The 22084-nt window shown below is 39.6% G+C and overlaps 1 protein-coding gene across 2 annotated transcripts; it reads left to right on the forward strand.

Annotated features, from left to right (window-relative positions):
• Positions 1 to 11357: 11357 nt before the first annotated feature.
• LOC149743797 (protein TASOR 2-like) lies at positions 11358 to 22077 on the forward strand. 2 transcript variants are annotated; one of them, XM_089906152.1, is made up of 6 exons: positions 11358 to 12155; positions 12471 to 12758; positions 13073 to 13360; positions 13675 to 13962; positions 16980 to 17144; positions 20901 to 22077. In XM_089906152.1, exons 1-6 carry the CDS (start codon positions 11396 to 11398, stop codon positions 21728 to 21730), a joined length of 2619 nt encoding a protein of 872 aa, XP_089762278.1. In that variant the 5' UTR covers positions 11358 to 11395; the 3' UTR covers positions 21731 to 22077. The 2 variants fall into 2 exon arrangements, with proteins under 2 accessions (XP_089762278.1, XP_089762279.1); XM_089906153.1 differs by lacking the exon at positions 12471 to 12758.
• Positions 22078 to 22084: the final 7 nt, after the last annotated feature.

The following is a 22084-nucleotide window of genomic DNA, read 5'->3' on the forward strand; positions in this document are numbered from 1 at the left end:
AATAATCAGTGGAGGCTTGATGTAGTAGGTGAAAGTTTGATGGTATTTACATATCTCGCAAAGGAAAAAATAAAGACTTTACAATGGAAGAAGCTACAGAGACCATCTTAACTAAGTGGTTAAGTTAATGTCACCAGGAGAGGAATAAACATCATGTGCTTCCTGATACGATGCACAGAGAATAACACGATATCAGTCTGTGGTGCTCCTGCCAATCTAATCAGGAAGAAAGGTTAGACATGCCCAGATTGAGGGACATTCTGCAAAATAAATGGTCTATATTATTCAAAAATATCAAGGTCACTGAAGATAAAGACTCAGAGATTGTTGCAGACTGAAGGAGACTAAAGAGACATACGTAAATGCAATGTGGCATCCTGGATTGGATCCTGAACCAGAAAAAAGTACCTTCTTTTGTTACGAGGGACCTTAGTGAGACAGTTGGCAACATTTGAATGAGGTCTGTAGGTTAAAAAATTGTCCTGTATCATTGTTAATTTGTTGATTTTTGCTAATTGTTTTGTGGTTATATAATGAAATATTTTTCTTAAGGGTACACATTAAGAAGTATTTGGGGGGAAAGGAGGCATCTGTAAGTCTGCAAGTATTTAAAAATGAGTTTTAAAGAAGGAAAAGGTAGTCAGGGGAAATGATGCAAGTCTGGCTGCGGTTCATCCTGTGGCACTGCATGGTCGGCAGTCCCATATTATCAAAAGTTCTTACGTAGTGTAATTTCTAGAAGATTCTCGTTCCAATATGCATAATTCTTCCACATGTCTGGATATTTTGGTTATAACAGAAATGCATGCATTCAGAAAATGGGAACACATTTGCAGACCATGGTTTATGAGGTCACATACTCAAAAATCTATAATATTTATGAATATGTACATTATTTGATCTGGCGTTTATAGATTTAAGAATTTTTTGTGGTTATAATATTTTTGTTTGCTTTATATTAGAAAGCCAAAACTTATGAAGCTGTAGTTTCAGTGTTTATTACATTACATGATATTGTTATTTTGTTTTTTAGACCACACGAACTAGAGTTTAAGTATGTAATGAAAGTGTCGTCTTTGAAAAACAGACTACCAGAAGCTGCTTTTAGAAAACAGAATTACGTGGAGCACAAAGGTCTGTTCAGATGTCATGGTACACTGCATGTCCTGAGCTCTGTTCCAGTTCTTTTCCACCCTCTCTTTCATACACACATGCACGCGTGCATGTGCACTCTCTCTCTCGCCCTCTTACTTCTGTTTTCCCTTAAGTACTTCTTAAAAGGGTCTTTTGTGAAAGGTGTAGAGTAGCTCTGTGATTCAGTTCTTGGGAGGTTCCCCCTCTACCTACTTTCTGGAGAGTTTATATCGTAAATGGGTGCTGAATTTTCTCAAAAGCCTTTTCTGCATCCATTGAGATCATCATATGGTTTTTATCCTCCAATTTGTTAATATGGTGTATCACATTGATTGATTTGCGTATATTGAAGAATCCTTGCATTCCTGGGATAAACCCCACTTGATCATGGTGTATGATCCTTTTAATGTGTTCTTGGATTCTGTTTGCTAGTATTTTGTTGAGGATTTTTGCATCTATGTTCATTAGTGATATTGGCCTGTGGTTTTCTTTCTTTGTGACATCTTTGTCTGGTTTTGGTATCAGGATGGTGGTGGCCTCGTAGAATGAGGTTGGCAGTGTTCCTCCCTCTGCTATAATTTGGAAGAGTTTGAGAAGGATAGGTGTTAGCTCTTCTCTAAATGTTTGATAGAATTTGCCTGTGAAGCCATCCGGTCCTGGCCTTTTGTTTGTTGGAAGAATTTTAATCACAGTTTCAATTTCACTGCTTGTGATTGGTCTGCTTATATTTTCTGTTTCTTCCTGGTTCAGTCTCGGAAGGTTGTGCTTTTCTGAGAACTTGTCCATTTCTTCCAGGTTGTCCATTTTATTGGCATATAGTTGCTTGCAGTAGTCTCTTATGATCCTTTGTATTTCTGCAGTGTCAGTTGTTACTTCTCCTTTTTTCATTTCTAATTCTGTTGATTTGAGTCTTCTCCCTTTTTTTCTTGATGAGTCTGGCTAATGGTTTATCAATTTTGTTTATCTTCTCAAAGAACCAGCTTTTAGTTTGATTGATCTTTGCTATTGTTTCCTTCATTTCTTTTTCATTTATTTCTGATCTGATCTTTATGATTTCTTTCCATCTGCTAACTTTGGGGTTTTTTTTGTTCTTCTTTCTCTAATTGCTTTAGGTGTAAGGTTAGGTTGTTTATTTGAGATTTGTCTTGTCTCTTGAGGTAGGATTGTAGTGCTGTAAACTTCCCTCTTAGAACTTTTGCTGCATCCCATAGGTTTTGGGTCGTGTTTTCATTGTCATTTGTCTCTAGGTATTGTTTTATTTCCTCTTTGATTTCTTCAGTGATTTCTTGGTTATTTAGTAGCGTGTTGTTTAGCCTCCATGTGTTTGTATTTTTTACAGTTTTTTTCCCTGTAATTGATATCTAGTCTCATAAAGTTGTGGTCAGAAAAGATACTGGATACGATTTCAATTTTCTTCAATTTCCCAAGGCTTGATTTGTGACCCAAGATATGATGTATCCTGGGGAATGTTCCGTGAGCACTTGAGAAGAAAGTGTATTCTGTTGTTGTTGGATGGAATGTCCTATAAATATCAGTGAAGTCCATCTTGTTTAAGGTGTTATTTAAAGCTTGTGTTTCCTTATTTATTTTCATTTTAGATGATTTGTCTGTTGGTGAAAGTGGAGTGTTAAAGTCCCCTACTATTATTGTGTTACTATGGATTTCCCCTTTTATGGCTGTTAGCATTTGTCTTGTGTATTGAGGTGCTCCTATGTCAGATGCATAATATTTACAGTTGTTATATCTTCTTGGATTGATCCCTTGATCATTATGTGGTGTCCTTCTTTGTCTCTTGTAATAGTCTTTATTTTAAAGTTTATTTTGTCTGATATGAGAATTGCTGCTCCAGCTTTCTTTCAATTTCCATTTGCATGGAGTATCTTTTTCCATCCCCTCACTTTCAGTCTGTATGTGTCCCTGGGTCTGAAGTGGGTCTCTTGTAGACAGCATGTACACAGGTCTTGTTTTTGTATCCCTTCAGCCAGGCTATGTCTTTTTGTTGGAGCATTTAATCCATTTACAGTTAAGGTAATTATCGCTATGTATGTTCCTAGTACCATTTTCTTAATTGTTTTGGGTTTGTTTTTGTAGGTGTTTTCCTTCTCTTGTGTTCCCTGCCTAGAGAAGTTCCTTTAGCATTTGTTGTAAAGCTGGTTTGGTGGTGCTGAATTCTCTTAGCTTTTGCTTGTCTGTAAAGGTTTTAATTTCTCCATCGAACCTGAATGAGATCCTTGCTGGTAGAGTAATCTTGGTTGTAGGTTTTTCCCTTTCATCACTTTAGATATGTCCTGCCACTCCCTTCTGGCCTGCAGAGTTTCTGCTGAATGATCAGCTGTTAACCTTACGGGGATTCCCTTGTGTGTTATTTGTTGCTTTTCCCTTGCTGCTTTTAGGATTTTTTTCTTTGTATTTAATTTTTGATAGTTTGAATAATATGTGTCTTGGCATGTTTCTCCTTGGATTTATCCTGTATGGGACTCTCTGCACTTCCTGGACCTGACTGGCTGTTTCTTTTCCCATGTTAGGGAAGTTTTCAACTATAATCTCTTCAAATATTTTCTCAGACCCTTTCTTTTTCTCTTCTTCTTCTGGGATCCTTATAATTCAAACATTGGTGCTTTTAATGTTGTCCCAGAGGCCTCTGAGACTGTCCTCAGTTCTTTTCATTCATTTTTCTCTATTTTGCTCTGCGGTAGTTACTTCCACTGTTTTATCTTCCCGGTCACTTATCCATTCTTCTGCCTCAGTTATTCTGCTATTGCTTCCTTCCTGAGAATTTTTATTTTCATTTATTGTGTTGTTCATCATTGTTTGTTTGCTCTTTAGTTCTTCTAGGTCCTTGTTAAACGTTTCTTGTATTTTCTCCATCCTATTTCCAAGATTTTGGATCATCTTTCCTATCATTACTCTGAATTCTTTTTCAGGTAGACTGCCTATTTCCTCTTCGTTTGGTCTGATGGTTTGTTACCTTGCTCCTTCATCTGCTACATATTTCTCTGTTTTCCCATTGTGCTTAACTTACTGTGTTTGGGATCTCCTTTTCGCAGGCTGCAGGTTCGTAGTTCCCTTTGTTTTTGGTGTCTGCCCCCAGTGGGTAAGGTTGGTTCAGTGGCTTGTGTAGCCTTCCTGGCGGAGAGGACTGATGCCTGTGTTCTGGTGGGTGGGGCTGGGTCTTGTCTTTCTGGTGGGCAGGGCTGCGTCCAGTGGTGTGTTTTGGGGTGTCTCTGAATTTAGTATGATTTTAGGTAGCCTCTCTGCTAATGGGTGGGGTTGTGTTCCTGTCTTGCTGGTTGTTTGGCGTGGGGCCTCCAGCCCTGGAGTTTGCTGGCCATTGGGTGGAGCTGGATCTTAGCGTTGAGACAGAGATCTCTGGGAGAGCTCTTGCCGGTTGATGTTACATGGAGCCGGGTGGTCTCTGGTGGTCCAGTGTCCTGAACTCGGCTCTCCCACCTCAGAGGCTCAGGCCTGACACCAGGCCGGAGCACCAAGACCAACCATGTCAGCCACACGGTGGGTCTAGGGAGAAACGGGATTTTTCACAATAGCATTTTAAAATAGGAAATGTTCTGTGTTTCTGATTTTCTCCACAGTCTGTTGCCAAGATATGTGCTTCAATATGTATGAGGTGAAACTGTCCAACAAACAAGGGGAAAAAGTAGATAAACTAACAGAGTACATTAAAAGGGAGCAATTGGTAAGAATCATCAGTTTAAAATATTATTATTATGTTTTCCTTAAATTGAGAAATTGATATCTGTTTATTAGTTGGCTCTGCCTAGATTGAATTGTTTTAGCTTGCTCAAAAGGATTTTTTTTTTTTTTTTTTTTTTTGGTCACGCCACACAGCTTGTAGGATCTTAGTTCCCTGACCAGGGGTCAAACCCGGGCCCACAACAATGAAAGTGCCAAGTCCTAACCACTGGACCGCCAGGAAATTCCCTTAAGAGGATATTTATCATTTAATATTTATTGACATGATATGTATTGGCTAACATGTTCATCCCCTTTGTATCTTAGTTTACTTTTTCTGTGTCTCACTAGTCAGTTCATACTCCTGGTTTTAAGTATAGGAGGACAGTTTTTCTCAAATCCTTTTTTGTTGTTGTTTTTGTTTTATGATGGAAGAATTGAGTAGATCCCTAGTATTTCTGCATTAATCAAAGGAGATTGATTTGTGGGATATTTCTTTAAAAGTGACCCTTGTCAACACATAGGTGTATAAAGAAGAAAAAGTTGCTGCTTCTATTGCTTTCATAGCGTAGAAAAGCACGATTCTACTGAGAAATATGTAACATCCAAAGACCTCTCCACTGTGTTAACCAGGGCTCCTCGGTCTGAGGATAGGAGTAGATGCTGACCTTACAGTGAGTGATTCCCAAACATCCCAAAGGAAACAGTGTGCATGGTGGAAGTGAGCAAACAAGTCTGCTCAGCCCTTTAGTGGCACAACGGACTTATCCCCATAGTAGACAGTATGAAACCGGTAAATTAACAGAATAGATAGGTGAGCTGCCTTGGGGGAAGTGTCAGGTAAGATGCTTGAGTTGCATGTAACAGAAATTCAGACTGGCTTAAACAATAAAGAGTTTTGATAGGCTTACTTTTGAGTTTTAGATGGTAAAGCAAGTTCAAGTGCTGTTTGCTCAGGACTCTTTTTCTTTCAGCTTCTCCCTCCTCTGTGCAATAGTTCTGTCCTAGGCTGCCAGTCAGGGCTGCGTGCTTCCTTTTTGCATCCAGAGAGAACCCGTCCTCCAAACCATGGCTTCTGTCCTTAGACCAGTTCCATCATCTGCATGTCTCTCAGCAGCAACTAGAAAGGGAATGGCCCACACTGATTAGTTCAGGCCACTCAGAGCCCACCTTCCAGAACTGGGTGCGAGGTCAGGGCCCCCATTCTGCAGTAAGGAGGTGCAGTGGCTGACACAGGATGCTGAGCAGGTGACCACTGAGTATCGACGGGGACTACAGGCTATGTGTTTTCGAAGTAGTGTAGTTCATTTTATATTTGGAAATTCAAAGGAAGGAAGTTCAAAGATACTTTGAGAAAATGCATTAGTGAAGGGTCTACTTGTGAGTGCTTCTGGTATTGAACTCAGGAGACTCGGTGCCCAGCTTTACTTCACAGTTTGTGTGTTAATTACTTAACAGAAATTACTTATCACATAAGGTCCTTCGCTCTCAGTGCTCCAGGCTGCTTTTCCTGCCTCATTTTATAATGAATAATCTTTCCATATCGGTCTCCCTACCTAGACATCGAGCTCCTTGAGGGTAGGTATCATGTCTTAAGCATCTTTGACACCTTGGTGCCTGGTGTATAGTGGACGAGCAGTAAATGTCCCTTGTACCTACAACACTGGACTTCAAGAACAGTACTGAGGAAGGTCTCTTCTTTAAAAGGTGGTAAAGACATGTATGGCTGGATTTTTCTGTGTGTGAATGGAAAAGGCTAGAAGTAGATATTTCAAAGATTCTATGATTTTTTTCCCCACAAAGGTTAAAATAGGAATTTTATATAGCCCTTTCAGCGCATAATTTGAGAGACTAATAAGATACACTACATATTTGTTTTACGTGCACATATTTTGGAATAAAGGAATGTACAGTTTTAAGCAGATATAGGATTTTACTTTCATCTATATTACAAAACTAAAATTCAGAATAATGTAGCTAATTATTGTCACTTTTACTCTTTACACCGATAAAAAGATAAAACAAGAATTACATCTGTTTGCTGATAAATACCAAAGATATGGGTATATATAACTGTTGATACATTTATTCAGTAATTCTTTCTTGAGTGCTTACTGTGTGCCAGAAGCAAAAAGACAAATTGTCCCTGCCATCAAGGAACTTACAAGACTATAGGAGACAAAAATGTAAACCAACCAATGCATAGGGGCTGTGATAGAAATGTTTGGAGACTCACAATAGTGATTGTTCCTGTGGGTGAAGTTTCAGTCTCATAATTAGTTCCAATAAATAATTAGAAAAGAAGTCTTTTTTTCATACTTGAGTTGTTGAATAATTTATTGATTTATCATATTTGTAGGCTTATGACCTGTCAAGTTTTGAAGTATGTTTTATCACTTTATAAAGTGGTATCTTTTATTCTGTTTTTTTAACTGAGAAATTATTGTATGACATTGAATTTTATCTTTGTTAAGGGTATATAGGCTTTTGAAATGGTGACTAATGGGGAAGAAGAGCTGTTATCTCTGTGATTTAGAATGACAGAAGATGCCACTGAAGACTGTGGTAGAGGGAAAATAGAAGTATTTATTTTCATCTGCATTTCTTATAACCAGGGGACCTAATGATGTTATTTCCTTTTATTACTCATCTCTTAGGAAGCTGTAGAAAGGATTCTTTTAATGGATGGTATCTTCCAGTTTTTCTAGTCCCAGGATTCTGTGATATGTTTTGTATTAAAATGAGCTTAACATGTTAATCATAGGTCTGATTGACCTTGAATTTGTAGTGGCTAAATGGGAACAGAGCGGCTACTTAGCAGTATGAAATGTCCAACATGTCAATGAAAAAAAATGAAAGACGTTGTTTCTGATTGATTTGTTATGTAATTGAACACTATCCTAAAACTAACCCATGATGTTCTAGTTATTTATTATATGTAGCCATAACAAGGCCAAGATTACTTGAATGCTAAGGAGCTTGCAGTTTCTGATACTGGGGACAAAATTGTCCTGATTCCCATAAATACTGACATTTCAAGAATTTTTTTCTTTAACTTTTCATGAGCTTAAAAATCACTGAAGAATGTGGTAGAGGGAGAAGGAGAGAGGAATTGAATCTTCTTTCTTGCTATTTTATGTTTAAGGCAATCGTCAAATGCTTAGAAGATCGAGAATTTTTCATTTTACTTATGTCGTCAGCCTTAATGTCAGAAACAAGTAAGAACAACTTTTTGAATAAATGTTTTTCAGTATGTTTACTTTTATTGTATAAGATCAGCAACCTCACGTTTCTTCTGATTCTCATTCTGTGTAGGTTTTGGAGAGGAGCAGATGGGTCTTCACGGGTTGCATTTATTCCATTCATCCCCGTCAGCAGGTAAGGACCAGGACTGGCAGTTCACTGCACCTGTGGGCCATTTTTCAGTCCTCATCTTAAACTCTCAGCAGCATATGACCCTGGTAACTCTTTTCTTCTCTTAAATAACTTTCTTCCTTTACTCTCCCTGGTCAATCCTTCATCTCCTTTCTTTGTAGGCTTATCCTTTCCTGTCTGCTCCATGCTCAGATATCCACCTGCCTATGGACATTTCTTTCTACTTAAATGTCTCAGATGGTCCTCACATTCAGCATGTCCAAAACTGGATTCATTTGTTATGGAACAACAAGAGCTGGGAGTTGGTTTTATCATAGTCTCCCCGTCAGTAGGACTTAAGGTCCTCACAGAAGCACTTCCCTCTGTCTGGACTACTTGTCTCCTTCCCCCTGATCAGATGATGTTGATCGCCCCCCAAGCCAGAACCAGGAATTGCCTGCTAGGGGCAAAAAATATTGCTCCTGCAGTCTGTAAATAGATATACAGTATATCTGTGGTATTAGAATTTCAGAGGGCAGTTAGGAAACAAAGTCTAGAAAGGCTGTCTTTGGTGGGGGTAGATAATGAATAAAATTGGAGGAGAAGTGCTGGTCTAGCCACTTACCCATAGCTGTCAGGTGTCAGTTTAAATATCACTTTATTTATTCCCATCACCACTCTTCCTTCAATGAGGACCCCTAGGCTTTTCACCAATATAATTTAAATATTTATTTTTATAATTATTTAATGCCTGCCTTTCTTGTATTCTACTGCATCCCTACTGCTTAGCAATGTCAGGCACCTAAAAAGTAATAAATGCTTGCTGAGCAAATAAATAAATTAAAGTAAATGAGTCATTTCTTTTTGTCATATGAGGAAATTTTCCTCATTGTTTTATAATCACACTGTGTATGTTTAAACATGATTTGTATATAGTATTTATAAAGCTACAACCAATCCAAAAAAATTTTTTAATTGATGTTTTTAAATTGTATTCAGCTACTCAAAGCAGAGAACTGCTGGCATTACCTGTTTGGAATAAGCAAAATATTACCAGTTATAATAACATAATGGCGATAGCTGCTTGCATTTTTCAAGCATTTACTACATTGATATTCTGCTAGGCACAATTGATTTCACAGCCCTTAATAGGTATTTTTATTGTGACCATTTCAAAGATGAGGAAACTGAAACTTAAACTTGCCCAAGGTCAAACAGCTGAGCCTGAGCTGGCTTCCAGCTCTGTTCCCCCACTGCCTCCCTCCGTATGCAGGAGCTCTGCCTTTATTCTTATTTTTAGGTGTACACTACCACCTGAATAAGAAACATTAGTTCCTGTACCATTTGGGGTTGAACAGCACAGGATTTCTTTTTGAGTAAACATTGGATTGTTGTGTTCAATGCTCACAGCCTCCTCTAGTTCGTTAAGACACTTTTCTATTTCTGGTCACTCAGAAATGTTCAGTGCTGTGGTTATTTGTTTTAAATTGAGCGACTCTTCGCTTAGCAGACTTAAAAAGTTCTTTTTCTTAGATTTCATAATAGCCTGTTACAAATCGTTCTGACTTCTGCCTTTCCAAATTCTTGAAATAATGAAGTTGTCTAGAAAACTGCTGCTTTATCGTGAACTGTTAGCAGTACATAAGAACTTTGTCATGTTTTATTTTTCCTTTTACTATCTAAATGAACTGCAGAGAAAGGAATTTTTATTTTAATGGCTAGCCACATTTTCCCATTTATTTTTATTTGCCATTCTTTTCCTGATACCTGCTCAAGTATAAATGTATTCAGCTAGGTGTTTCTTAATTTTGCAGTTACTTTTTCGTTAAAAAGAATGGTATACTTCAGTTTAGTAGGCACCAAAGGTCTTTATTATTTGTGGGTTTTTTATTACTGATAAATTACATTTTCTAGGATTTTATTACCTATTTCTCAGTGACCTGACCTTTTCTCTTTTTTCCTGTACTCTTTTCCTTTAGGTTATTGAGTTGCTGAAAAATTAGCATTTCAGTCAGAGAGTGAACCAGGGAGAGGAAGTAAAATACAGACTAGTCAGTCTAGTTACATAATATTAAAAAATTGCATTTGCTAGAGAAGGTGATGAAATATATACCAGTAGTTACCATGAGAGTTGGGGGTTACTTAGGGTTTACTTTCTTTTAGTTCAACTGGTTTGTGTTGTAACTCTAGTTTCTTCCAGTTTTATTGAGATATTATATAATTGACATACAGCACTATATAAGTTTAGGGTTTACCAGCATAAAGATTTGACTTACATACATTATGAAACAACTACCACAGTAATTCTAGTGAACATCCATCATATCATATAGATACAAAATTAAAGAAAATAGAAAAAACATTTTTTCCCTTGTGATGAGAACTATTAGTATTTCCCTTCTTTTTCCTTCTTTGGCTGCGTTGGGTCCTCGTTGCTGCAGGCTTTCTCTAGTTGCGGCTAGCGGGGGCTACTCTTCATTGCAGTGCACGTGCTTCTCATTGTGGTAGCTTCTATTGTTGCAGAGCACTGGCTCTAGGCACGCGGGCTTCGGTAGTTGTGGCATGCAAGCTCAGTAGTTGTGGCTCGCAGTCTCTAGAGCGCAGGCTCAGTAGTTGTGGTGCACGGGCTTTGTTGCTCCATGGCATGTGGGATCTTCCCAGACCAGAGCTCGAACCCGTGTACCCTGCAAAGGCAGGTGGATTCTCAACCACTGCGCCACCAGGGAAGTCCCAGTATTTACTTTCTTAACTTTCATATGTAACGTCAGCAGTGTTAATTATTTTTTATTATGTTGTACATTACATCTCTAGTACTTATTTATCCTATAACTGAAAGTTTGCACCTGTGACTACCTTCTTAAGAGAATTTGAAGTAGGTCATATAAGGTACAGATTAGATACATTTTAAAAGCAGAAGATGAGAATAGAAAAGTAATTCTGCCAACTCTAAATGCCGGTGCATTGAGCCCACGCTGGGCTCCTGGTCAGATGAGATGGAGCTGCAGGCGGGCCTGCCTTCTTCATTCTCACCTGGTGATCCCATCTGAGTGACTCTTTTTTGGTTCTGTGTGTGCGTGTTTTCATATATATGGAGATAATATATGTTCATTAAATGCATCCATAAGTCTTCTATTAATTGCTATTTAGATTACCATTTGAAACACTGTATCATATTTAACCATCCTGTAATTTTGTAATCTAAAGCGTTTTTTCCTGCATGTTTTTGAAAAAACAAGAACTTTGGGTTTTTAATACATGTGTATATATTTTAGGGCTGAAAGACTTGAAAGTTGAAGATGACATCTCATTGAAGGTGGTACCTATTTTACCTGCCCTTAATTGTGCCCTGCTGGAAGCAAAGAAATCATTTTCTGAAAAAGGAATCTGTCCAAACACATTAGTAAAGCATAATCTCCAAGAACTGTACAAGGTGGACAAAAGTCCTTCATTGACTGCTGCTTCTCAGGATGGAATTAAAGAGACTGCATTCTTTGGCAAAGTGTCCAGTGGTTTTGACTTGACTCCTCCAGCTGAAAAGTGCCCTTTACAGTCTTTAACTCAGTTGAGATCTTATTCTTCAAATCCTAATGGGTACATTTTGGAAGTATCTACTGCACTAGACTTATTGGCAGGCTGTCCTCAGTCTCCATGTATTTCAGATGGAATTTGTGACGCTGGATTTTCTTTAGTTATGACTCCAAATGCTGAATTTCACGACTCAGCGGCAGAAGTAAGAAAAGAAACAGAAACACAAAAGAGTTCTGAAGAGATGTTTAAAGCAAGGCAGGGAGCTCTGGTCCCATTAAGTCCCGCATCAAATCTGAGAGTTCAGCGTAAGAGAAAAGCAGGCACGCTGCCCGTGGTACAGAGTAAAAGGGTGAAGTTGTGCCATCCCTTTCCCAGAAGAACTCCTGGTGGAGCAAAGAAGCGTCCAGACTCTCGCACAACTCTCAAGTTCCGTCAGAAAAGAGAAAAGGGTAAGCATGGTCTGTATGGATTTTCAGATGAGCAATTAGTAATAACTGTTGTGTGTTAACCCTGTTCCTGTGTGACCATCCTGGACTGTAGCTTGACAGTGTCCGTTAGCTCTCTCCAGGTGATCTGTGTGCATGCTAAAGTTGGAGAAGCGCTAATCTAGATAACATGAAAATCAAGAAATAGGACAAAAGCCCACCCACCAAAAGCTTGTATTTCACTTGTAAAGCTGCTCAAATCATCACTCAGTTATTTACTTACCTGTCTAAGAAGTACGGTATTTCAGATGGAATTTATTGATGCTGGATTTTCTTTAGTTATGACTCCAGGTGCTGAATTTCACGACTCAGCGGCAGAAGTAAGAAAAGAAACAGAAACACAAAAGAATTCTGAAGAGATGTTTAAAGCAAGGCAGGGAGCTCTGGTCCCATTAAGTCCGGCATCAAATCTGAGAGTTCAGCGTAAGAGAAAAGCAGGCACGCTGCCCGTGGTACAGAGTAAAAGGGTGAAGTTGTGCCGTCCCTTTCCCAGAAGAACTCGTGGTGGAGCAAAGAAGAGTCCAGACTCTCGCACAACTCTCAAGTTCCGTCAGAAAAGAGAAAACGGTAAGCATGGTCTGTATGGATTTTCAGATGAGCAAGTAGTAATAACTGTTGTGTGTCAACCCTGTTCCTGTGTGACCATCCTGGACTGTAGCTTGACAGTGTCCGTTAGCTCTCTCCAGGTGATCTGTGTGCATGCTAAAGTTGGAGAAGCGCTAATCTAGATAACATGAAAATCAAGAAATAGGACAAAAGCCCACCCACCAAAAGCTTGTATTTCACTTGTAAAACTGCTCAGATCATCACTCAGTTATTTACTTACCTGTCCAAGAAATAAGGTATTTCAGATGGAATTTGTGATGCTGGATTTTCTTTAGTTATGACTCCAGGTGCTGAATTTCACAACTCAGCGGCAGAAGTAAGAAAAGAAACAGAAACACAAAAGAATTCTGAAGAGATGTTTAAAGCAAGGCAGGGAGCTCTGGTCCCATTAAGTCCCGCATCAAATCTGAGAGTTCAGCGTAAGAGAAAAGCAGGCACGCTGCCCGTGGTACAGAGTAAAAGGGTGAAGTTGTGCCGTCCCTTTCCCAGAAGAATTCGTGGTGGAGCAAAGAAGCGTCCAGACTCTCGCACAACTCTCAAGTTCCGTCAGAAAAGAGAAAACGGTAAGCATGGTCTGTATGGATTTTCAGATGAGCAATTAGTAATAACTGTTGTGTGTTAACCCTGTTCCTGTGTGACCATCCTGGACTGTAGCTTGACAGTGTCCGTTAGCTCTCTCCAGGTGATCTGTGTGCATGCTAAAGTTGGAGAAGCGCTAATCTAGATAACATGAAAATCAAGAAATAGGACAAAAGCCCACCCACCAAAAGCTTGTATTTCACTTGTAAAACTGCTCAGATCATCACTCAGTTATTTACTTACCTGTCCAAGAAATAAGGTATTTCAGATGGAATTTGTGATGCTGGATTTTCTTTAGTTATGACTCCAGGTGCTGAATTTCACAACTCAGCGGCACAAGTAAGACAAGAAACAGAAACACAAAAGAATTCTGAAGAGATGTTTAAAACAAGGCAGGGAACTCTGGTCCCATTAAGTCCCGCATCAAATCTGAGAGTTCAGCGTAAGAGAAAAGCAGGCACGCTGCCCGTGGTACAGAGTAAAAGGGTGAAGTTGTGCCGTCCCTTTCCCAGAAGAATTCGTGGTGGAGCAAAGAAGCGTCCAGACTCTCGCACAACTCTCAAGTTCCGTCAGAAAAGAGAAAACGGTAAGCATGGTCTGTATGGATTTTCAGATGAGCAATTAGTAATAACTGTTGTGTGTTAACCCTGTTCCTGTGTGACCATCCTGGACTGTAGCTTGACAGTGTCCGTTAGCTCTCTCCAGGTGATCTGTGTGCATGCTAAAGTTGGAGAAGCGCTAATCTAGATAACATGAAAATCAAGAAATAGGACAAAAGCCCACCCACCAAAAGCTTGTATTTCACTTGTAAAACTGCTCAAATCATCACTCAGTTATTTACTTACCTGTCTAAGAAATAAGGTCATTCAGTTTCTGAACTGTCCTCGGACAAATTCGAGTGGAAGAAGAGGATCTGCTAAAATCAGGCACACTAAGAACAGATGGCAAAAACTGATAAGTGATAGCCTGAACGTGTTTAAAGAGGGGGGGAAGTGCCTGGACTCTCCCAGAACTAGAGCATCCTGGGGCAGAATTTCTAATCCTTTGTGTGTTTTAAAAGTGGTCGTCTGGATCCTACTACAGACCTACTGAAACAAGGTCCAGTGGCCTCGAGACATATATATTGAAACAGTTCCTCAAGTGGTTTTGTTGCCCCCTGAAAACTGAGGGAGAATCAGCGTCCAGAGCCATTTAATGTTAGTCAAATGCACTTCAGTGAACAGAGCACGACAAATAACACAATTTTGGCTTAGAGTCATCTCAGATTATGTGTGGTGTATTTTGTTTAAAACTAGGGAACTTATGCTCTATGACCCCTTAGCGAAGAGGTGAGCAGACTTGGGCCAAAGGGTCCCTCAGGCATTACCTGTTGTCTCTGTACTTCACTGTGCTGGCACAGGTGGGCGGCTGTGACTGAGGTCTGGCCCTTCACAGAAAAAATTTGCCAACCCTATCTATAGTATTTTGAATTTTAAAATTCTGATGCCTAAAGAAGAAACACTGGAGGTGTGTGGATCCCCAGGATCCTAGATAATTAAGATTTTACCCTGTGGTTTAACAAGTAGTTATTTCTGGCCAATTATAGTTTGAGAAATTGTGTGTGTGTGTGTGTGTGTGTGTGTGTTTAGGAGGGTGGTAGAAAGAACGGCAGTATGAAGCAGCAACTCACACTCTACATTTCCTCACAAATTCCAGGCCAACCATATTGGGTTTCTCTCTATATGAACCATTTTAAAGGTATTAAATAAATTACCTATAATTCAACATATATGTTGTCACTGTTTCTCAAGTGTGCTAATTTCATCCACTATAAGAAATATGTTTTAGGGATGTCCCTGGCAGTACAGTGGTTACAACTCCACACTTCCAGTGCACAGGGCACGGGTTTGATCCCTGGTCAGGGAACTAAGACACAACATGCCACAGAGTGTGGCCAAAAAATGAACAACAACAACGATGTGATTAAACCAGCCAAGATGACTAAATATAATACCACAAAAGCTCAAAAAAAATAGAAAAGAAATACATTGTATATTGTAGTCCAGTACACACAAATTCATACATTACTGAAACAGAAATTTCAGGAAGCATTTACCCTAACTATGTGTAATACAATCTGATATCTTCTGTTTCATTTAACAAAGAATTCTGGTTGCAGCCCATTAAGTTTATTTTATAATACACCCATGGGTTATTGCATGCAGCTTGAGAAACATGTCACTGAGTGATGCAAATAAGCAGGGCAGTCCGTGCAGGGTCACCTGTTTCGTGTTTCTCCTTTTCCTCGCAGGACCTAGGTTGTGAGAGATGTTCCCCTCCCGCCCGTGCAGATGTTACGCTTCCCCTAGTCTTGATCATCTCATCTTATTTTCTTTCTCTTCTTAATTTAGTCTTAACAGTTTTCCTGCTTGACTTATATTTTGCCTTTTTTTATGCTAAAAATTTTAGAAATTGTAACCAGTATAAAATCAGAAGTCTTACTCTAAAAACAAAACTGCTGCTTTATTGCCTTTGATAGTTTAGTAGGGAAGAAAATAATTAGACCCAGGGAAATGTACAACATTAAGAGAGTCTAAAAGCTTTTTTAAAAAACCGTTTATTTTTCTAACCTTCAAAAGAATAAAATGAAACTGGTCTCTTTTCTACATTTCACTAATAACCATCACATTCTGAAACTGTTTAATATATTTTCTGTTCTCAATCAATTAGAAATAGTATTTCCCATATAACGTGATTTTAAAATATTTGCAAACATTCACACGTGTGATTATTTTATATAGTCAATGGGGAAAACGTTTTCACAGGGAACATTTATTAACATTTTTTTTTAACTCTTAAAGGATTGAAACACTTTCTGCGTGTGATACAAGCAGGTTGTTAATAGTTTTTTCTCCTCATGTGCCCCCACCTTTAGTTCTTTCCTTCCTTCCCTGCGAGAAGTAAAGCTGAGCATTTTGTAAGAGAAATGAGCAATTATAATAGATTTATAGGAAGTTAAATCAGAAGAGGACTTTCTTCAATGTACCTTCCTCTGTCTTCTCTTAAGAGATGATTTTTCAGGCAGCGTTAAAGCTTTGATATTTAGGTGTAGTGAAGGAAAATATGTAAGATGGCTCTTTGTGAACCTACAGTCTCTTCTCTACAGTGTGATCATGGTTTTAACCATATGGCTTTATGGGAGCTGTGTCGCTTTTGTGTAAATTGAATTATCCGTCACCCTGTGCTGTGAACTAGCATGTTCAGCCTTACCTGCCACATCAGTCAGCAAAGATTATGGAATCTTTTTTAAAAATTAAGTCATGCCTTGTTTCTATAAAGTTATTACTCTGATATTTTTCTCCTAATCCTAATTAGGGATATAGACCAACACTTAGCAAGTTCAAAAATCTTTTAATGAAATACCCCCAATTTTATATTTTATTCCCCATTATTAAAGTTTCCCCCCCAAAACAAATCAAAGGAAAGCTATGCTGATAAATATGTGCGCCCCCTACCCCTTAGAAAACGGTGTCTTTTCTGCATAAGGTGCTGAAGTGCTGACTGCACAGTTTGTACAGACAACCAAATTGGATTGGAAAAACCAAGAAGCTCCTATTTCTAAAGCTGTTCCAGGGTCAACGAATGCTAAAAGGGCAAGGAAACGAGAGACATCTCCAGTCAAAACTGTTCCAAGGGCTGAGCCACCTGTGAAGAATTCTCCACAAAAACAGAGGGAAAATATAGTAAAAGGCAATCAGAATCCCAGAATCAGAAAGCAGCCACAACCTGGTAAGAAGTCCTCTTCCTGTAAATTTCAGCACCGTAATACAGACTAATCGAGATTATAAAGTAGTATATTGAAACAGTATAAGATCAGTTGAAATCTGTCACGTTCTTGTGGTCTTCTTTAGTTCAGACACTGACAGGACAAGTAACTTGGTTTCCCATTGTGAATAAGTAAGAAAGTGCCAAGATTCATACCTTCACTAAATAGACCCTACTTTTCATTCTGCAGAAAGCCTGAACATGAACTGTTTAGCAGAGTTAAAGTATAAATGGCCTTTTTTAAGGACTAAATTCACAAGCAAGTAGCATCTGGCAGTATTTTTCTGGACCATAATCAGTTATAGAAGATATTATAGGTTTGTCCAGAGGGAACTGTAAAGACATGGTTCAAAGCAGTCAGTAATCTCGAATCCTGTATTTCACTTGTATTTTTTCTTGTTTTTTTTCGGTACGTGGGCCTCTCACTGCTGTGGCCTCTCCCGTTGCGGAGCACAGGCTCCAGACGCGCAGGCTCAGCAGCCGTGGCTCACGGGCCCAGCCGCTCCGCGGCATGTGGGATCTTCCCGGACCGGGGCACGAACCCGTGTCCCCTGCATCGGCAGGCGGACTCTCAACCACTGCGCCACCAGGGAAGCCCCTGTATTTGGTTTCAAAAGGCATTAAATTAATTTTAAAAGCAGTTTTACTTTTCTACTTCTACTTGTGCGGAAGTGAATAACCAAGTCTCCTTCTGTGAGCCAGCAGCTGACTGCTGGTTCCGTGTTCCACCTGCTGGAACCTCCTCGTTGCTGGCACGTTCCCTCATCACCGCGGACCTCACTTTTCTCCCAGCTCCATGTCCCTCTTCACACCCGTCTCTCTGAGTAGAGTGCAGCTCCACCAAGCTGCAAAATCTATACATTTTACAGTATCTTCGGTATTGAGTCCTACTGTGTTGTATGTGTGGTGGTGTGTTTTGTTTAGAAAAACCTTCATTTCCTCATATCTCTGTATTTCCATCAGTTTTCTGTCTAATCTCATGATTCTACTTTCTCTTATCTACCTTTAGGTTTTTTAAAAGCCTCAAATTTAGTGGAATTCAGGGAAAGAAACTCTTGTTGGGGTGATGGTATTATGGATGAGCTTGGTTTTTTCTTTCCTCATTGTTTAAAAAAATTTTTTCGGCCACACCTTGCAGCATGTGGGATCTCGGTTCCCTGACCAGGGATCGAACCCCCACTGCCTGCATTGGAAGCGCAGAGTCTTAACCACTGGACCACAGGGAAGTCCCTTTCCTCAGTTTCGTTAATGTTGTTTATGGCTGAAGATTTTTCTGAAAGCTCCTCAGTCATATCACCGTACAGCCTGTAGAGAGTCATACCCAACACAGCCTCTCTGCTTGTCTCCCCAGGCAGTTACGAGGTGGTCTTACCCACGGGTGCACATTTCTCTCCTGCCGTTTCCCAACGCGTGCCTTCCCTGCCAGGCACATGGTGCCACCCACACGAACCACGCCTGTTGTCACTCCTGTGCAGTCCCCTCTGCTCAGCTAAGTCCACCCGGAGTCATTTCCTGATGCTCTGATCTGCACTCATTTCTCCTTTTTTTTCCATTTCTTTTTTGGGTTTTTGAGAACGTTAAAGAGTTAATTCATACTATTTTCCAATCATCTGGTGTGTCTTGGTCCTGTCTTTCCAATTAGTTTGTAAACAGGATGAGTATAGATACATACATAATGCATTGTATTCCCAGCCTTGTCATTAGAATTCCTTGTGCTGAATTGGCTTCTATATACTTGTAGGCTAATCGATTAGTGGGAGGAGGTGTGCAACTGGGCATTGGCAGAAAAGTGAGCCCAGAAAATGAAGTTTCCAGAATGGGTATTCAGAAATAGGGCGATTTGTATTGCAAGTGTCTGTATATATTGTGCAGCCACATTCCAAGTTAAAATTTTAAGATTACCACCTTTTAAATAATGTGTTAATTTTTTCTTTTATTTCTTAATCACCCATGCTAATCCACTTCATTTCTTTTACTTGAAATATCAGAGTTTAAGAAGGCTCAATCATTTTGTTACTGAAACTAATGGTTTTCTGTCCTTTTTAAAGTTTTCAATATAGTTTTTATTTACTGAACTCTTTAATTTTTTATAATTTATTTGGCATCATTTTATCTATATTTCTTAAAAGAGATAGATGATCAGTATTGTATTTTTAATTAATTGAAAACCTCTAGCAAGTCAGTTATTAAATGATTTACCTGAAATGACACATATGAAAATGAACCCTTTTTCTTGACTCAATACAGTGTTCTCTAGATTCGACCTTCCTCATAGTGATACTCAGTGTAAGAACCATAGTATTTAAGGATAGAATGAACTTAGTGTCAGTAAACACATCAGATCCTAAAATGAATGTGTTTCCAGTACACCCGGAGGGTTCACGAGACAGCCCTCTTTGGGCCACTTTCTCGTACCTCACCCCGTTGGGCTTTGATATTTTAAATAAAAACTGGGCAGTGGTTGATTAATTTTACCCTCCTCACCATACACACGCTCTTGTCATTCTGTTTGATGACCTCATAGGCCAGAGTTTTCTCTGTAAATGTACTGTCATTGGGCTTTGCAGACAGGTTAGTAATTTATTTCAGACCTGCTACTGCTAATTATAAAGAGGAGCACAGTTGGCTTTTCTGTCCATCCAGCCACCTGCTACAGGGACTCACTGCCCAGTATTGTTGAGAACTTTGTCCTTCACGATAATCACATTTTAAAAGGCTGAATCAAAGTCCTGAGAAGGCAAGTAAACCACCTGAGAATGTTAGTTTTCTGACCGAATGCCAGTGGGTAGATTTGAGTACCTGCTGTAAGGAGAATTATCAGTAGATGAGGAGATTTGCTTTTTTGCAGATAGAATAGAGAGGAAATGTTTTTAATGCAGAAACTGAAGTTTTAAAACTTGAAATTAATTGGCGATTCTGAATATTCTTACTTTTCTCATTTTTTATTTGTATCGTAACGTATTATAATTAAACATCAGTACGGTTAAAAATCATCTCTATTTTGAACTTAGGTGGTTCCTCTAATAACTTGCCAAGGGAAATGATTTCTAAGAAAGTACATTAACCTTCTATAATATACACTTTAAACTTAGAAATTCTTAGATTCTCACGAGATTGTAAGCTCTCTGAGGGCAGGAGTCTTGTTTTCTTGTTTTTGTTTTTTTCTCTTTGTATATTTCTTTAGCTGAGTAGTATGCCTTGTGTGTAGGTCAGTACATGCAGGTTTTTTTTGTTTGTTTGTTTTTGTTTTTTTGCGGTACGCGGGCCTCTCACTGTTGTGGCCTCTTCCGTTGCGGAGCACAGGCTCCGGACGCGCAGGCTCAGTGGCCACGGCTCACGGGCCCAGCCGCTGCGTGGCATGTGGGATCTTCCTGGACCGGGGCACGAACCCGTATGCCCTGCATCGGCAGGCAGACTCTTAACCACTGCGCCACCAGGGAAGCCTGAGTACATGCAGTTTTGAAGGGTGATTTCTTTTTAAATTAATATGCACATTCCTTAAGACTTGTTCCTTGGTAAATACATTATAATACATCAGGAAGTTGGACAAGACCTCACTCTGGTAATAAAAATTTAACATACAATTTATGCAACATATCAAGAGGTTTTTCTTGAATATGTTGACTTAACTGTTGATTTTCACTGAACCATAGGAATATGACAAAGAATTAATTCTATGGAAATCAAGTGTTATGTGTCTTTTTTTCTTTTATGCTGAAGCCAAAGGAGAAACTTCTTCACAGCTTCAATCAGAAATTTCAGATGGTCGAGAAGATGTTATTAGCATAAGTACAGCTCAACCAGAAAATATCACAGTGGCTCCAGAAGACCCACCTGAAAACTCCATTGTCAACTGTGACTCCCAGGCCCTAAATATGTTGGCTGATCTTGCATTAAGCGCTGCTACCTCTACCACACCATCCTCTGAGCCCAGAAACTTGCCCTGCTCCTCTGAATTGCCACAGAACGATGTTTTGCTTTCTAAAGAACATTCTTTGCGTGGTACATCAGACCATGAATATCATAGAGGAGTTAAAAGTCAAAAAGGTGGACCGTTATCCAAGCCCTCCTCTGATAAGGGTAATCTGACATCAGACCCCACGGTCAGCCAGGAGGAAGAAAGCTTGGTTGCTGGCATTCAGGCCCCTGCAGAAGCCCAGTCAGCACTGCCCGAGGAAACCCTAGAAAGTTCCGACGCAAGCCAAAGCTCTGTCGTTGCTGTGGAGCATTCCTATGCCCTGCTCCTTGCAGAACATTCAAAGAAGCATCTACAGCAGAGAGGGGCCCCAGGCCCTGCGTTTGCCAAGAATGGCACTAAAGGCCCTGAAGCGGGAACCCCAGTGGGGAAAGTGATGCCATTTCGGCATCAGCAGGTCACCTCCCCACTGCAGCAGCTTTCCGAGGCCCCAGCGCTCAGGCGCAGGAGCGGGGTGCTGCCCTCCAGCCTGCAGGACTTCTGCCGCTCTCGTGCCGTATTCAGCTGTGACGGCTCCTTTAAGGTCACTTTCGTATGGGAAGCAGATTACGTGTTCAGCTTAGACGGCAAGTAAGTATAGCAACAACCCCCTGGAGAAGACTGTAGTCAGAGCACTGCACGGGTGAGTGGGAGTGACACTGGATGAAAGTGGATGAACTTTTCTGTTGAGATAAATGTAGCGAGAAGGGATACTTGTGCTAAACCCTGGGGAGGGAGAAGGAAGTGTGTAAGATCCAGTAACTTGGGAATAATACCAAGCAGATTCACTGTAATCATTTGTTATATCAACTTCATTTTTATCTTACTCATTGTTTCATGTTCATGTAATTTTTAAAATAAAAATGAACACAAAAACTAAGGTTAATAATTAAGGCACTTACTTATAAGATAATCAACTAATAAAATAGTCATTTTCAATGATTTTGGT

The sequence above is a fragment of the Delphinapterus leucas genome, unplaced genomic scaffold (assembly GCF_059928025.1).
Source record: "Delphinapterus leucas isolate spDelLeu-1000000601 "Yukka" unplaced genomic scaffold, BTC_Dleu_Yukka2 spDelLeu_asBTCV2_sq80, whole genome shotgun sequence".
Classification (NCBI taxonomy): domain Eukaryota; kingdom Metazoa; phylum Chordata; class Mammalia; order Artiodactyla; family Monodontidae; genus Delphinapterus; species Delphinapterus leucas.